This window comes from Chiloscyllium plagiosum, unplaced genomic scaffold (assembly GCF_037043375.1).
Source record: "Chiloscyllium plagiosum isolate Xiang-an unplaced genomic scaffold, Cpla_swu_hap1 HiC_scaffold_39, whole genome shotgun sequence".
Taxonomy (NCBI): domain Eukaryota; kingdom Metazoa; phylum Chordata; class Chondrichthyes; order Orectolobiformes; family Hemiscylliidae; genus Chiloscyllium; species Chiloscyllium plagiosum.
The window spans coordinates 21,498,006-21,516,038 of NW_028270177.1; the positions used below are offsets into that span (position 1 = coordinate 21,498,006).

Sequence of the window (18,033 nt, forward strand, 5' to 3'; positions counted from 1 at the left end):
GTATAGAATGTACAAGGAGAAATTTAAAAAGAAAATTAGGAGAACAAAAAGGGGTGGGGCGGGGGAATAATGGTAGGAATAATAATGGACAATCCTCACTTACAAGTACATTGAGGGAAAGAGTAGGGCCCACTAACAACCATGGTGATAATTTGTACATGAAGCCAGAGGACATCGGTCGGGTTCTTTTGAATACTTTGTGTCGGTTCTTACGAGTGAAAGGGATGATTTCAAACTTACAATGGATGGACAGTTTTTCCAAAGCTATGATAAACTGTTCTCACTAGGAAACTGATCCTTTGGTCCAAACAGATTTAGTTTTTTGTTGTAGTGCTGCTTAAGCTTACAGAAAACATTTGACAGTGGTGTGTCTTTTGGTTTAGCGACAGTGAACAAATTGTTAGTGTTTCATATACATCTGGGCCTGCTTCAGTCAGGTACATTAATGGTTTCCTCTTCCCACAACCAAATTATCAGGAACATGCAAAATACTATTAACAGTGGAAAAATGTCTCAATCTAATCTACGTATCCCCAGAAAGACACTCAATTGTGACTGTACTCTTCCAATCTCCTAATAATAACTGTTGATGCCACCATCTTTGAAGATCACTCCACCCAGTTGTATAAACATGACCAGATTATTAAAACAGTTTCTCAATACTCATACAAACAAGAGGGTGCAATTGCAGTTGTAAAAGGATGTTGCAATTTCTGACACTGCTAAAGGCTTCAGAGAGATTGGAAGTGCTGAAACAATAGAGTCTGATAGAAAATGTCATTTGTAGCAGCGATTAGAATGTAAACTGGCATGAATAAACCGAGATATGAATGTAGATTTTCAGAGCGATGACTTTTGTGGGTACATTGAGTTGTTGGAGACCGCATGATGGCTTACAAGGACCTCAGTGAGTTTTGTCAGGGGGGAGTCTGGTGATGTGTTTTGAAATGGCTAGAACTTGAAAGGATAAAAGTATTTAAAATGTCGGTTAGTGGAGGGGTTGGTTTTGGATACTTAGAGATTTGGTATGAATGGAGTCAAGGAAACACCAAGGGAGGTTTGAGTTCTGATGCTGGGTGAAATTGACTTGATAATCTGGGGAGAGATGATGAATCCTAGAGCCTTTTATTATTCTTTCTTGGTATGTCTATCTGATGCCCATCCATAATTGCCCTTGAATTGAATGGCCTGCTTGGTCATTTCAGAGTGCATTTAAGAATTGACCACATTGGTGTGGACCTGAAGTCACATGTTGGCCAGATTTCTCTCTCAAATGTAATTGAACCAGATGGATTTTCATGGCAATCATGGTCATCAACAATAAGTTTCATGATCATCATTATTGTTATCAACTTTCAAATTCAGATTTCTCTTCTATTATTTGAATTTAAATTCCACCAGGCACCATTATGGGATTTGAACCCCCATGTCCTCGCTGTGGACTGGGCCTTTAGGTTACTAATCCAGTGACAGTATCAGTAGGACCCCATCTGTTCTTTTTGAAGGACAAAATACCTGAGGACGTGGTGAAATTTCTTTATATTAACATTATTTAATGCATATGTATTTTCATATGTAATATCGGTAATTCTTGCAAAAGTTGGCTACCATGATCTGTCTTCCAATCATGTTGCAACACTTGGATACAATCATCTACTGCACAGAATTTTGACAAATGGTCAATATATTTTCTTTACTCAGAGTTTTAAATCACAAATGACTATAGACGTCCCTAAGGTTATGTGTCAGACAGTCTCTCTATTCTCATAGTTTTCAGTGTTGATCTTCTGAGCAATCACAGGTTGACAACTCTGCATTTCACAGGTCCCAAGTTGTTGACCATGATGTTTAACATTAAGCAGTTGACCATGTTATCGGCTGGACTGATATTATTTTTTTGGATCATGATACTTAGTGTAGCCTATCCAAACTCCTATTTTGTTTTAGGCCATCTACCATTGGTTTGTCATTTTAACAAGGAAAGTAATCTGCCTAGCTGGGTATGCTTTTTTATTTTTGCTTGGTCACTTTCAATGGAATGTCATTTTCATTGAACTGTTCTACTCTTTAAAAACCTATTTTCAAGTTTTGAATTCCCTTGATACCCTTTGAGTGTGTCATAAAGTCAGGATGTGCTGAGCAGTTTTGTCAATGACTGCAATCTTCAGCATCTAGCTTGCACTGATCATTGGCCGAGAAGATTAATCTGAAGTTGGAGGTCATCTGGATCTTTGGTTATGTATGTAAATAGCCTGGGAATATGTGCAATTGGAAGGGCAATTTCATCCAGCAAAACTCACATCCACAGACCAGTATACTGCTATTGATGGAAGTGCGTGTAACATGCTAGGATCTGTGATGCAGATGTGCTTGACTTCTTCATGTTCTGCTGGAAATATAGACAAAGCGTATGCACGTTTGATCTCACAATCAGAAAATACTCAAGAAGGGTTGAAGGATTTCAGCTATAAAGAGAGGCTGAACAGGCTGGGGCTGTTTTCTCTGGAGCATCGGTGGCTGAGGGGTGACCTTATAGAGGTTTGCAAAATTGAGGGGCATGGATAGGGTAAATAGGCAAAGCTTTTTCTCTGGGGTCAGGGAGCCCAGAACGAGAGGGCATAGGTTTAGGGTGAGAGGGGAAAGATATAAGAGACCTAAGGGCCAACTTTTTCACACAGAGGATGGTACATGTATGGAATGAGCTGCCAGAGGAAATGGTGGAGGCTGCTACAATTGCAACATTTAAAAGGCATTTGGATGGGTATATGAATAGAAAGTGTTGGGAGGGATGCTGGCAGGTGGACTAGATTGGGTTGGGATATCTGGTCTACATGGATGGGTTGGATCGAAGGGTCTGTTTCCATGCTGTACATCTCTACTACTCTGACTCTAACACAGCAAGTCTGGCAGCATCTGTGGAGAGAAAGGAAAATTGATGTTTCAGGTCCAGTGACTCTTCTAAGTTTTTCCAACAATTTTTTGTTTCTAGTTTCCAGCATCCGCAGTTCTTTGGGGTTTGTTTTGGTACAATTAGTCACTTTTGACTTAAGGAGTGTTCAAACGGCAAATTAGAAAGACACCTATTTTGGTGATTCCTGATTGGTTTGGACAATCCTGGCATTTTTATAAATGTCTCCTCCCCAGTCACTTGAATAACCATTAACCCAGTTGTCATTGAGCAGATTTCTGTTACTTCAGGAGATTGTTACATTCAGATTTGACAGGGCTTGAGGAATTTCAGACCCTAATCGAAGTCTAAAAATTAACTGCTCTTGAAATGGCTTAATTATATGAAATTTGTTTGATTGTGGAGATGGCTATTAAACATTAAACCACAGAAAAACTTTGATTCATTCAAAGTTTAATTTAAAAAAAAAGGAGGAAAGGCAAATTATCAAGAGGCTCTTGCAAATTCTGGAATAATTTAAAACTAACTAACTCGATAGGCAAATCAAGAGCATTGGGTGTACACCTTCCCCAGTTTTACTCTTCAGTGAAATAGAGACATGGAAGTGTGATTATAAAATCACCATTTTAATCTGATCCCAATAGCTTCCCACCCAGAGAGTTGTAGTATTTTTAGGCATTGCTAAGTAATTAACACATTTAATGGATGCTATTTTGGTAAAGTAAAACAAAACACTATGGATGTTGGAAATTTGAATTGAAAGCAGAAAATGCTGGAGAAACCCAGCAGGTCTGCCAGCATCTCTGGAGACCGTTAATGTTTTGAGCCCAGTGTGATGGAGCAACACTTCAAGACAGGGTATACCAAAGCAGAGATTGGCTCGGCTTAGGTACATTACTTCCCCTCCCCCCCCCCCCCAGACTTGGCAACATATTCATTCCCCATTGGATTACATGGAACATACAACACACATTCTGGCCAATTAGCTCAAGCCAAAATTTATGCTGTACTCAAGTTTTTCTGACCTTTGTCATCAAATCTATCAGTGCTGATGATGCTGCTCCATCAACAAGGCTATGCTGTGCATGGCTTTTTTTTTCGGAGAAGTTATAAAAGCAGCAATTCTGATAAGTCTGGGTTTAATTACTTGAAAATGCCTTCCAATTAAAGAAAAAAACTTGGACAATGAAAGGGGACTGGCCAGTTCTCCCAGCCCAGCTCAGTCAGTTTTGAGGTACTGGTCCAAGAAACAGCTACATGGAAGGTGTTCCATGCTGGAGCTGTCTCTCTCTCTCTCTGTTTTTCTTTCTTTCTCTCTTTTTCTTTCTTTCTCCCTTCTTTTTTTCTCCTTTTTCTTTTCTTCCCTTCTTCTCTCTGTCTCTCTGTCTCTCTTTTTTTTCTCTCTGTATCTTTCTCTCTCGCTCTTTCGCGCGCCCGCGCTCTTGCGCGCTCTCTCTCGCGCTCTCTCCCTCTGTCGCGCTCTCTCGCGCTCCCCCCCCCCCCCCCCCCCCCCATTTAACCTTTTTGTTTTGCCAAGGGATGTTTGAGGAGTGTTGCAGGAATTTGGAATAGCATTATTAAGTTTGGTTAATCTGTTAGGTTTTAACAGTGGTTAAGTTATTCTGTATTCTGTGTTTTTTTTGTGCTTCATTCAGTAATCTTGTAAATAAATTGTTTTGTTTAAACTAAATGGTTTGACCAGCTGCATCACTCCTGGAATATCCACTTTACATCTGCTTAAAACAACGAGCAAAGTTAGGGTCCGGGCTACTTTCTTGAAATGTTTTGAGTGAGTCTGGCCTGGTTCATATCACATTATAACCATCCATTCTCTTCTCCCTCTGAATGTTCACAAAGCCTCCCCTTGAATAGATGTACACTTCCACCTTCTTGCCAATCTTTGGGTAAAGAAGTTTCTTCTGAATTTCCTATTGGTTTTTTTTTACTGACTATATTGAATAACTTCTGCACAACATGAAACACTTGCTCAGTATCTACTCTTTTGCTCTATCAAAATCTTGAACAATTTTGAAGACTGTCAATTCTTTCTGATATTTATATGCACGTATTTTTGGTATCATCCTTGTAAGTCATCTCAGCACCTTCTCCAATGCTGCTATTTCCTTTTTGTTTGAAAACAATGACCAGAACTATATCCAGTGCTCTTAAGTATGGCCTAATCAAGATTCAGTACAAATTTAGCAAAACTTTCCCATTTGATTATAACACACATTAACTTATTGAAATACCTGGTGTTGAAAAAAAGAACTCTCCTCACAGATCATCCTGGTGTAAATTCCATCTGGTGGATTCTCTTTCCTCCTAGGCCGGTTGGTCTTGTGTGATAGAGAGAAATGATCTGGTAGTCAAAATAAGACCATAAGACATAGGAGCGGAAGTAAGGCCATTCGGCCCATCAAGTCCACTCCGCCATTCGATCATGGCTGATGGGCATTTCAACTCCACTTACCCGCATTCTCCCCATACCACTTAATTCCTTGTGACATCAAGAATTTATCAATTTCTGCCTTGAAGACATTTAGCGTCCCAGCCTCCACTGCACTCTGTGGCAATGAATTCCACAGGCCCACCACTCTCTGGCTGAAGAAATGTCTCTGCATTTCTGTTCTGAATTGACCCCCTCTAGTTCTAAGGCTGTGTCCACGGGTCCTAGTCTCCTCACCTAACGGAAACAATTTCCTAGCGTCCACCCTCTCCAAGCCATGTATTATCTTGTAAGTTTCTATTAGATCTCCCCTTAATCTTCTAAACTCCAATGAATACAATCCCAGGATCCTCAGCCGTTCCTCATATGTTAGACCTACCATTCCAGGGATCATCCGTGTGAATCTCCGCTGGACACGCTCCAGTGCCAGTATATCCTTCCTGAGGTGTGGGGACCAAAACAGGCCACAGTACTCCAAATGGGGCCTAACCAGAGCTTTATAAAGTCTCAGTAGCACATTAGTGCTTTTATATTCCAACCCTCTTGAGATAATTGACAACATTGCATTTGCTTTCTTAATCATGGACTCAACCTGCATGTTTACCTTCAGAGAATCCTCAACTAGCACTCCCAGATCCCTCTGTACTTTGGCTTTACGAATTTTATCACCGCTTAGAAAGTAATCCATGCTTGTATTCTTTTTTCCAAAGTGCAAGACCTCGCATTTGCTCACATTGAATTCCATCAGCCATTTCCTGGACCACTCCTCAACTGTCTAGATCCTTCTGCAGCCTCCCCACTTCCTCAGTACTACCTGCCTATCCACCTAACTTTGTATCATCGGCAAACTTCGCTAGAATGCCCCCAGTCCCTTCATCCAGATCATTAATATATAACGTGAACAGCTGCGGCCCCAACACTGAACCCTGCGGGACATCGCTTGTTACCGGCTGCCATTCCGAAAAAGAACCTTTTATCCCAACTCTCTGCCTTCTGTCAGACAGCCAATCCTCAATCCATACCAAATAAGAATATTTTTGTAAAATAATGCCGCTAATAACAACCAGGGATGCTAGTTACATTGATAAGGTGGACATTTCTTACTGAGATTGAGGGAGACCTCAATTTCGAGTCTTAGTCCTTTGAGTTCAATATCTGTTTTTCCCTGACTGAGTCCATATGGCATTGTCCTGTTAAGCAGGGCTTAATGCACTTCTTGGCATTTAATTCTTCAGACTCTTGCAATCTTATACAACGCTTTGATGAACCAGTTGAATTTTAAAAAAAATAAAATCAAGCTTCACTCCATATGTCATCAAGTATTTGTAGCACTCCCATGCTGCTACACCTGGTGTTCAAGTACTGGAAAGTCTATTGTATTGTAAAGAAAGATAGTATGACTATACTGTGCAAATGAATTTGGCGTATAACTAAAAGACAGTTCATTTCAAACAAAAAAATCCTCCCAATCAAATTGGACTAACCAAATAAATTGTAAATAAAGAGCATTGAGAGGCTTATTTCAAGTTTTTTTTTATTTCCAGAAGGTTTGCAGCAATAGAATAAAGTATCTGCAAGAATTGGGGAGGGGGCAAATGGTATTTCACTACGTGAACTGCATAACCCAAAAAAATTCTTAAGCTTGTATTTATGTGGTGTTTGAAAATCCTTGTGCGACCACTTTCTGATGCTTGCATTGTGCACACCTGACTGAAATACCAATGTCAACAAATGAAATTTACTTACTCCAAGGTTCAAAAAGGCTTATTCATTTAAAATAAAGTAAGAGGAATATTTAAAATCATAAAGGTTTTAGATTAACATAAACTTGTCTTTCCAATAGCTGAAGAGTTGATAACCAGAGGGTATAGATTTAAGATAATAGGTGAAAGAACCAGAGGTGATAATTTTTGTAAAATTCAGGCACAGAATGTGCACATTGTGGGTTAGGACAGCATTTACTGCTCATAACTAATTGCCCTTTAACAGGTAGTGATGAATTGCTGTGGGCCATGGGGTATAGGGAAGCAGTGTTGTTCAGAAGACAATTCCGAGATTCTGACCCAGCAATGTTGAAAGAACAGCAATATATTTCTAAGTATGTGGCTTTTAGGAAAACTTGTAGGTTGTGGTGTTCAGTGCTGCTCACCTTATCATTCTAAGTGGTAGAGGTTCTAGGTTTGGGGTAAATTTCTGGAGTGCATCTTACACATGGGATCTTTTTCTACCACTATATTTCATTGGCACCACATCCTCCACCTTCAGCAATTAAGCAGCTGCTTTGTCCTGAATAGTGTTGAATTTCTTGTGTTGTTGGAACTGCATCTATCCAGACTCTTGACTTGTGCCTTGTAGATGATAGACAGCCTTTAGAGAGTTTCTCACTACAAAATTCCTAGCTTCTGATCTCAAGGAAGTGCTTGATTTTTTGTTTTTTATTCAAGAAGGGATCATCGTTTGATTGATAGTGAACCTGACTTTCAACTCCTTCCCAGGTTTCAGCAGCTTCGTCATTTTAGTTTTGAATGGTTTTCTGAATTAATTGACAGGGGAAAAGATGGTTGGACTGTTGGGGTATTTGCTTTTGTCCCCCACTATATAAATATCATACGAAGAAATATGATTGTATCTGCTTTCTACATTTCTACTCAAATGCAAGACTTTCCTCCTCTTTCAAAATCACTATTGTGAGTGGCTCTGAGAAGAGAGAAAATAATGTTTTTTTTAAAACCATGAGTCAGCACAAAGTGACAAGCTTGTGGGACGAACATCAGATACTGTTCTGACATCATGCATTATGACTAACCACTCCAAATTTCAGAGAAGGGAGATGGGAGAATGGTGGTTCTGTGACCAAGAAACATACCAAATGACTGGCACACTAAGATCATATTGCATTGTGTTATGTTAATTCATCACAATTTACGCAAGAGTTTCATTTGAATTCAAAAAGTCACAGGTCAGACAGCATCGGTGGAGATAGAGCAAGATAACATTTCAATTCCAGACAATTCTTCTTCAGAGCTGCCCTCTCCACACCTCATGTCAGCTCTGAAGAAAGGTCATCTGGACTCAACGTTAGATTGCTCTCTCTCCAGGAATGCTGTCTGACCCGCTGTGATCTCTAGCTTTTTATTTGTTTCAGTACAGATTCCAGCATGTGCAATAATTTGCTCCTGCTTCATGTGAATTCAGTCATGTTAATACAGAACTTATTGTTATTGGGCAATTATTTGATCAATTAATTTATATGCCGTAATTTCATCTTTGACAATTGCAGTCTGGATCATTTTTGTTTTACTTCTCAGGATACAACAACAGATTGTTTTAACTTCCCCATTCCTTGTTGCTGCTGAGTAGTCACTTTTTTATGAAGTATTCATGTAGCTCTACACTTGAGGATATTAAGTGTCAATGAACCACAAGGAATTGGATTCATGTGTAGGTCATACTGGGCAGAGGTAGTTTGTTTTTGTATAATTTTTCAGTGAATATTCCCTGCAAGTAATAAACTACCAGCACTTCATACACAATGCAATTGAATTCCTTTTAAATGAGACACTTCCATACCATTGCTGTGAAAAAGTGATAATTGAGTCATTTCTCACCTTTTCCCAAACCCTGTTGAAGACCAACTGTTAAGTTCTTCTGAGGCTACAGTTTTTTTTTAAGCAATCCAAAAGACTTCACATTTGTTTTTTATTTCTTTCTGATCACTACCCGCAAAATAACAATTTTTAAACATTTGGTTTTAGAATTTGACATATTTGGAAATGAACACTCAACCTCTGATTTGCTTGACCAGCTATACAACTATTCTGCCCCTGTAACCCTGCAGAGTGATCGAGTCAGCCTGCTTCCAATGAATATGTAGATATTGCTGAATGTCAGAGGTGTGTAATGCAAATATCCACCAATTATGCCACTGTAACTGGGATGAGTCAGAGATGAGATCAACTGTCTTCCAGAATAATTTATATTCAAAACAATATATTGATTTTACTTAAAATACTTTCTTGCCTCCTAGAACAGTAGCTCGTAGAGTCATAGAGAAGTACAGCATGGAAACAGACCCTTCATCCCAACTCGTCCATGCCGACCAGATATCCTAACCTAATCTAGTCCCATTTGCCAGCGCTTGGCCCACATCCCTCTAAAGCTTTCCTATTCATGTACCCATCCAGATGCCTTTTAAATGCTACAATTGTACCAGCCTCCAGCACTCCCTCTGGCAGCTCATTCCATACATACACCACCCTCTGTGTGAAAAAGTTGCCCCTTAGGTCCTTTTTATATTTTTTTTTCCCATCTCACCCTAAACCTATACCCTCTAGTTCTGGACTCCCCCACCGCAGGGAAAAAGACCTTGTCTATTTATGCTATCCGTGCCCCTTTTATAATTTCATAAATCTCTGTAAGGTTACCCCTCAGCCTCTGCTCCAGGGTAAACAGCCATAGCCTATTCAGCCTCACCCTATAGCTCAAAACCTCCAACCCTGGCAACATCCTTGTAAATGACCTCCCAACTCCCATACTCTATGCTCTGACCCATAAAGGAAAGCATGCCAAACGCCTCCTTCAGTATCCTATCAACCTGCAACTCTACTTTCAAGCATCTATGAACCTCCACAGCACAGTATCTTTGTTCAGCAACACTCCCTAGGACCTTACCATTAAGTGTACAAGACCTGCTCTGATTTGCTTTTCCAAAATGCAGCACCTCACATTTATCTAAGTTAAACTCCATCTGCCACTCCTCAGCCCATTGGCCCAACTGATCAAGATCTTGTTGTACTCTGAAGTAACCTTCTTCCCTGTCCACTACTGTCATCTGCAAACTTAGTAACTATACCTCTGTTCACATCCAAATCATTTATATAAATGACGAAAAATAGAGGACTCAGCACTGAGCCTTGTGGCACTCACTGGTCACAGGCCTCCAGTTTGGAAAACAACCCTCTTCCATCACCTTCTGTCTTCTACCTTTTGAGTCAGTTCTGTATCCAAACAGCTAGTTTGCCCTGTATTCCATGATATCTAACCTTGCTAACCAGTCTCCTGTGGGGAACCTTGTCGAACGCCTTACTGAAGTCCGGATAGATCACGTCCACTGCTCTGCCCTCCTCAAACTCGAGACACTAGGTTGGATTTAATCATAACCTCAAAGAATGATTCACATACTGAGTAGCCTTTATTTCCTGTGAAGGTGAAGAAGCAAAAGTAATTGACTTGTATGGCAAGCCACGTGTTTGTCTCTCAAGAATAGTTTGTTTCCAATGACCTTTAAAAAAATTCAAGTTCACCCTTGTCTTAAATGCAAAATGTTTGGTGTGTAACAATATTCTAATAGCTTTTGAATAAGTTTTGTTTTTGCTTAGACTGATTAGGTGACTGTATAATGGGAGGAAATGAGAGAATTGAATGATCTGGACTGTTGCAGTGGTGGTCAGATTGCTCATAGTGACTGAATCTGGAAATGGCTCATTTAAAAGAGTTATTTACTACAGCACTTTATTTACTAGAGTGTTGCTTCCTCAAGGTAGAGACCTGCCGTTCATTCAACACATTGTTTTGTACAAGGTGTGGTTTTCAGCCATGGAATTCTCCTGGAGCTTGTATCTCGTGAAGTTCAATCAAAATATCCAGATTCAGTATAAAATTTAATCTTAAGGGCATATTGACAAATGCTATTGTGTCCTTTACTGACCTTTACTATAAAATAACCACCTAGAGGATCTTTGCTGGAGGAAGCTGTTCATTGCCAGTGCCACTCTTCCAAAACACTATTCTTGATTCAAAGTATAGTGGAGAATTTTTTTTTTATTTTGCAAGAAAACTGATTCCAGGATGAAAAGAATTTTGCAATCTTTAAGCAGCAGGTTCTAACCAGTGTGCCTGTCTTTCAGTTTCTGGACTGATGATCTCAAACTTTTCTATTCCTGTGCTGTCCCCTCATGTAATCCCTCTAGCTGAATGTTTTGGCAATATCACTCACCTTGGTGTTCTTCTTAGTCAGGTTTTTAGATGGGTTTGGCTGTGAGGGGCAGTGGCCTCATGGTATTATCACTAGACTGTTAATCCAGAGACATGGGTAATGTCCTGGGGACCTGCATTTGAATCCCAGCATGGTGGATGGTGGAATTAAGAGTCTAATGATGACTGTGAATCCATTGTGGATTGTTGGGAAAAATCCATCTGACGCATCCTTACCTGGTCTGGCCTTATGTGACTCCAGACCCATAGCCAATGTGGTTGACTGTTAAAATTCCCTCTGGGCAAGAAGGGATGGGGAATAAAGGCTGACCTAGCCAGAGATGCTCTCCATGTGTAAAACAAAAAGCAAACATTTCAATATGGAACATCAAGCATTGTGCACATTTAGATGTTCACACTTTTGCATCCTCGAGCCCCTCATCCTGCTATAGCGACTGTGACCGATATTGAGAGTTTAGGCCCAATTCATTACCAGCTCTGGGGTAGAAATTAGTTATGGACTGCTTTCAGTACCATGGTGTGCCTCCAGACAGGGGTCCCAAGGCTGGTCTCTCTAGCTTCAGTTCAATTAACAGAGCAAGCTTTCTGCTGACCCTCTATAGTTGCCTCACTTATTAGAAGCAGATTTTTAGGGAGGTGACAATAGGGCACACCAACATCCCTAAGGTATTTGTGCAGCCAGGACGAGTATTCCTAAATCCCTTGATGGCACTACAAGCTTAGAAATAGGCAAACAATTTACCGTTCTGTTTATTAGTGGTGTTTACTGATCATAATCATTCCTGGAAAGCCCAAACAGAACAGAATTGATATCTTCTCCACCCAGTGCTATCCAGTTTCTGTTCCCCTCTTTATTTTTTTCCTTCCCAATAAGACAATGGAGAAAATTGAATCTCCTCCTTTAAGTTTTTTCCCAATCCATTTGGCTTAAGGTGACCTCGGGAGAGAGCAATCCTACAGCCTTTCAGACTATAAAGCTGCTCAAACCACCTACACTGAAGCTATACAATAGAGTCCCTGTTCTGCTGTGTCTAGGCTTATGCAGAAGAAATCAGTGACTAGCTGAGCACCTTGAGGTCATTGTGAATGTCTTCCCTGTTGGTAAAAGCAAGAAAGCAATGGCTAGCACAAACTAAAAGCTTTTTATGACCTTTAGAATGTCTCAATGCTTTGAAGTGTAGTTACACCAATTTTACCCACTTTATTGTACACCCTACTAAAACTAAAGGGAAAACACATTTACTTTTTAGGACTTCACATCAGTTAAATGAATTTCATCTTCTACTCTATTTGTTTCCTCTGCTTTAGGAGAAGCCTCAACTGTGGCTTTTTCTGAGAGCTTAAGGGATTCACTAGGATTCTGGGTCCTATCAATGCTTCAGCATGTGAGCTCATGATGGTGCAGTTTGCCTGTTTTTATGGCTTCTATTTATATTTAAAAGAAATTAAAAATTGTGCTCTCATGATCACTAAGAATTTAACTTTTTTTAAACTTTTCATGCTGATTTTCCTCTTTCTTTTTCCAGTATATGGGCTGTGTCGAAGTATTACAGTCCATGAGGTCACTTGATTTCAATACAAGAACCCAAGTCACGAGGTAAGCACCAAAGGAAAAATGTCATGCTGAAGAAGACAGAACTGCATTGTTAAAATATGTACTTTGCCACGTTGTTTAGAGGTAATTACAAATCAAATTTTTGAATGTGATGTTTCAAAAGTGTTCTTGATCTTGTAGGAAAGGAAAGTTGGTTTAGGTATAGTAAATATATATTTGTGATTCTGTGCAATTTACAGATCTGTGTTCAGTTGAGAGAATAAAATGGATCAGAATACAGATTTTTCAGTTATTTAGATTAGATTCCCTACAGTATGGAAACAACAGGCCCTTCAGCCCAACAAGTCCATACCGACCCTCCGAAGAGTGACCCAACCAGACCCATTTCCCTCTGACTAATGTACCCAACACTAAGGGCAATTTAGAATGGTCAGTTCACCTAACCTGCACATCTTTTGGACTGTGGGAGGAAACTGGAGCACCCGGAGGAAATCCACGCAGACACAGGGAGAATACGCAAACTCCACACAAAAAGTTGCCCGAGGCCGGAATCGACCCTGGGTCCCTGGTGCTGTGAGGCAGCAGTGCTAACCACTGAGCCACCATGCTGCCTGTTATTGGTGAACAAAAATTATAAATAGTGTATTGCATGGTTACTGATTTTGTCAATAGAACTATCTGGTCAGAAATTTGTCTTTCCACTGTAGAATTTCTTAAAATGCATCATTGTAAAATTTCAGCAGCACAATGTGGAATAGTTGCAGCATTGAAGGAGGCTATTTGGTTCATTGTATTTATGCTGAGTCCCTGCAATTTGGCTTGTCCCATTTCATTTCAAAAACAAAGCTGTGTGAAATTGCTACCCAGTCCCCAAAGTTTTAGCAGTAATGACAATGAATGACATTATTTTACAGTTACTTGGTGTAATTTGTCTCAATAAATGGATGGTTTTTATGCTGCTCACCCTCTGCCAACATTCTTGAAGGTGGGAAATCTACAACAAGCCCAGTTGGGGGTTTTTCTGCCCCCAACCTATCTGAAATTTTTACAAAGAGGAAGGTTTCAGGCAGGCTACCCTGTCTTGGACAAATTGAGACCTTTTAGTGGCTAATTGGTGACCATTGAAGAGCCTAATCCAGCTGTTGTCAACATTTTGTACCTGTGGTAGGAGAGGCACACACCATAAATAAAGTTTGGCAGTTCCTTTGTGTGTCCCAAGAGTCCATATCCCAAAGTTTTTATCTCCTTGCCCTGTCTTAACACACCTTTGGGGCTCTTGATCCTAAGTCCTTGCCTCCCTCACCCTTTTTAGACTCTGCAACCCTAGATTTTCGTCAATCCTCAGAGTGGTGGAGCTGCCGAGTGCTGGCCTATCTGATGGGCTGGCAGCTGTCTAAGATGTGACTTCCTCCCAAACGAGAACTGAAGTCTAGTCTCAAAGCAGTTAACTCGACTCCCAGCTTTAAATTGCCACAGGGCAGGTATTGGATAGGCCTCTAATTGCAAATGAATCAGAAAGATGAAGCATATTAAATGCCATGTTCTAATAATCACAAATTTTCCTAGCACACATTGCAAAGGTGCTGTTTCCAGATGATGACACATTTTCTGATGTTGAAGTTATTTCGTTTTCAGTAGTGTGTACATTTCTTGATATGGTCAGCCCCAACACAACTGCGGGGGTCAAAGAAAAGTGAGATTGGCAAATGAGTCAACAGGCCTGACTCATTTTATATGCAAAATGGAGGTCTCATCTGATCAGTACATTTATTTCCATGTTTCACTTCTAACTTTTTTTACCCTTCATGAGAGGCTTTTATTTCCCTCGCTGTTTTAACACTCTCCTCACTGAATTCCTCTTTCATACTGGCTGCAATGTTAGGTATCAGTCATGTGTGCAAAAGAGTTTCTACTCCGATTAAATATAAAATGACCAGCAAAAACTGTGTTGCATTCAAACTTCCTTCCTGGCACAAAATGAACAAACTTTTTTTCAGCATGTCGAAGATTTCTTCCTCCTCCTTCAAAACTACACTGTTCTACACAGGGTGGGGGATGGGGGTTTAATTGGCTTTGTTTAGGTAAAAAGTCATGTTGGGTGCTGTAAAGCAAATTAACCGCTTTCCTTAATGGGAGAGTGGATCAAACACTAATGTACAACCACAATAATTCAGTGGAAATTTCATTTAACCAATTTCCGATTCTAAAATTTTTGCAGATCTTGACTAGAACTTAGTCTGATTTAATTTGAGGAAGTTGGCAGCTATTGTTTCTGATGTGGAATGATATGTTTGCAAAAATAGATATACCAAAGACTGTTTGTTTTTATTTATAAAAGTAGTGTTCATCTAAATATTGTGGGGCTCGGTTAATTCTAGCTAAAGTGTAATGTTGAACAATATTGATAAGGGCAGGTTCAATCCCTGATTCTGGTAGTTCATGAAGGTTCTACCTCCTTGTTTGTGCCACACTTTGTGGAGTGGTCTCCTTCGAACTATACATATCTAACCGCTTGCTGGAGAAAGATGCCTCCTGTCCTCTGTGGACAAGGACTAATTATATATTAATTAATCCAAATATTTAATTTGCAATGAATATTGAAGCATAAACACCCAATTTATTATTCAAATCAATTTTTCGACTGTAATAGAAATTTGTGGAAGGAAGTAGTCATTGCTGTTTGAAATGAGACCATAGACTCTGGAATGGTGATTATTCCACCAGATATCCGTTTTTAGGATCAAACACGTGCTAGTTAGGAGCACCTTTAATGTGGCACGCAGTGTAACATCCTGTGGAGTGCTCCAACTTTGCCTTAATCACAGCCTCTGAACAGTTTATTGTCATTCATTCATGCGGCTTGCAACTATTTATTAGGTCAATGGATAGACTGTTAATGTAGCCAGAGCTGAAAATGTGTTGCTGGAAAAGCGCAGCAGGTCAGGCAGCATCCAGGGAACAGGAGAATCGACGTTTCGGGCATAAGCCCTTCTTCAGGAATGAGGAAGGTTTGTCCAGCAGGCTAAGATAAAAGGTAGGGAGGAGGGACTTGGGGGAGGGGCGTCGGAAATGTGATAGGTGGAAAGAGGTCAAGGTGAGGGTGATGAGTCAGACTGGGGTGGGGGCGGAGAGGTCAGGAAGAAGATTGCAGGTTAGGAAGGCGGTGCTGAGTTCGATGGATTTGACTGCGACAAGGTGGGGGGGAGGGGAAATGAGGAAACTGGTGAAATCCGAGTTCATCCCTTGTGGTTGGAGGGTTCCTAGGCGGAAGATGAGGCGCTCTTCCTCCAACCGTCGTTTTGTTGTGGTCTGGCGATGGAGGAGTCCAAAGACCTGCATATCCTTGGTGGAGTGGGAGGGGGAGTTGAAGTGTTGAGCCACAGGGTGGTTGGGTTGGTTGGTCCAGGTGTCCCAGAGGTGTTCTCTGAAACGCTCCGCAAGTAGCCGGCCTGTCTCCCCAATATAGAGGAGGCCACATCGGGTGCAGAGGATGCAATAGATGATGTGTGTGGAGGTGCAGGTGAATCTGTGGTGGATATGGAAGTTTCCTTTGGGGCCTTGGAGGGAGGTGAGGGGGGAGGTGTGGGCGCAAGTCTTGCACCTCCTGCGGTTGCAGGGGGAGGTGCCGGGAATGGAGGTTGGGTTGGTGGGGGGTGTGGATCTGACGAGGGAGTCACGGAGGGAGTGGTCTTTACGGAATGCTGATAGGGGAGGGAAATATATCCTTGGTGGTGGGGTCCGTTTGGAGGTGGCAGAAATGACGGCGGATGATGCGCTGTACATGGAGATTGGTGGGGTGGTAGGTGAGGACCAGTGGGGTTCTGTCCTGGTGGCGGTTGGAGGGGCGGGGCTCAAGGGCGGAGGAGCGGGAAGTGGAAGAGATGCAGTGGAGGGCATCGTCGACCACGTCTTGGGGGGGAATTGCGGTCCTTGAAGAAGGAGGCCATCTGGGTTGCACGTTTTTGGAACTGGTCCTCCTGGGAGCAGATGCGGCGGAGTCGAAGGAATTGGGAGAATGGAGCCAGATTTGCTGCTGATACACAGATAGTTAGGAATGCAAGCTGTGAAGACGATACAAAGAAGCTGCAAAGCAATGTTGGTGAGTTAATTTCAGCATGTAAAAAAAATTGGCAGATAGAGTATAATGTGGGAAAATGAGGTAGTCTAATTTGGCAGAAAGAATACAAATACAGAATATTATATAAATGTGAAATGACAATGCTGCAGTCGAAAGCGATCTAGGTCACAAAAAAGTAACATGCAGGCACAGCATGTAAGTGGGAAGACCAATGACATGTTTCTTTTCATGTAAGGACAATGGAGTATAAAAGGGAAATGCTGTTGCAGCTGTGCAGGGCATTGATGAGATGTCCAAATGTTTTCTATATAAGTTTGGTCTCCTTACTTAAGGAGGGATAGTTCTGTATTGGAGCCACTTGGTATGGATGAGTTGCCTTGTGTGAAAGCCTGGGGCCCATATTCCTGAGGTACCTTAACAGAGATGAAGCTGAGGTGATGTTTCCTCTCATGGTATGGAGAATTAGGGGACACAGTTTAAAATTAGTGGGTCTCCTATTCAAGACAAATGAAGAGGAACTTCTTTTGAGGATTGTCAGTCTTTGGAAATCTCTTCCATAGAGATCTCTGGAGGCTGGATCATTGAATACATTTAAAACTGAGCCAGAAATATTTTAATTGACAAGGGAAGCAAGTGTTCAGAAGCCAGGCAAGAAAGTGGAGCTAAGGCCACAATCAGCTCACCCATGATCCCGCTGAATGATGGAGCAGGCTAGGTAAGCCAAATGACTCCTGCTCCTATTCCTTATGATCTTTTATTTTAACCTTTGGGCCACTTTACAACCTTGGTCCAAAAATGGAGAACAGAGCAGAATTTCAGATATAACATGAGTGTCAATGATATCAAGACAGTGTTTGATTTGAATGTGGCATCAAAGAACCCTAGCATAATTGAACTTGATGGGAGGTGGGTGGTGTGAAAACACTCTACTGGTTGAAGTCATACCACCAGAACCAACTTGGTGTTAGGTTAGAGGCCAATCATTTTGGTCATGTGACATTTCTGCACTGTGGTTTAGTACTCTAGGCTTAACCATCTTTAGTTGCTTTGCC

The 18,033-nt window shown here is 41.0% G+C and overlaps 1 protein-coding gene across 2 annotated transcripts in view; it reads left to right on the forward strand.

Annotated features, from left to right (window-relative positions):
* The window catches only part of LOC122541005 (SHC-transforming protein 1-like), a 92,299-nt gene that overhangs the window by 8,961 nt on the left and 65,305 nt on the right, over window positions 1–18,033 (forward strand). For both annotated transcript variants that reach the window (XM_043677428.2, XM_043677429.2), the window contains exon 2: window positions 12,875–12,945. In XM_043677428.2, the coding sequence (XP_043533363.1) occupies window positions 12,875–12,945 (71 nt within the window). The remainder of the gene's footprint in view (window positions 1–12,874; window positions 12,946–18,033) is intronic.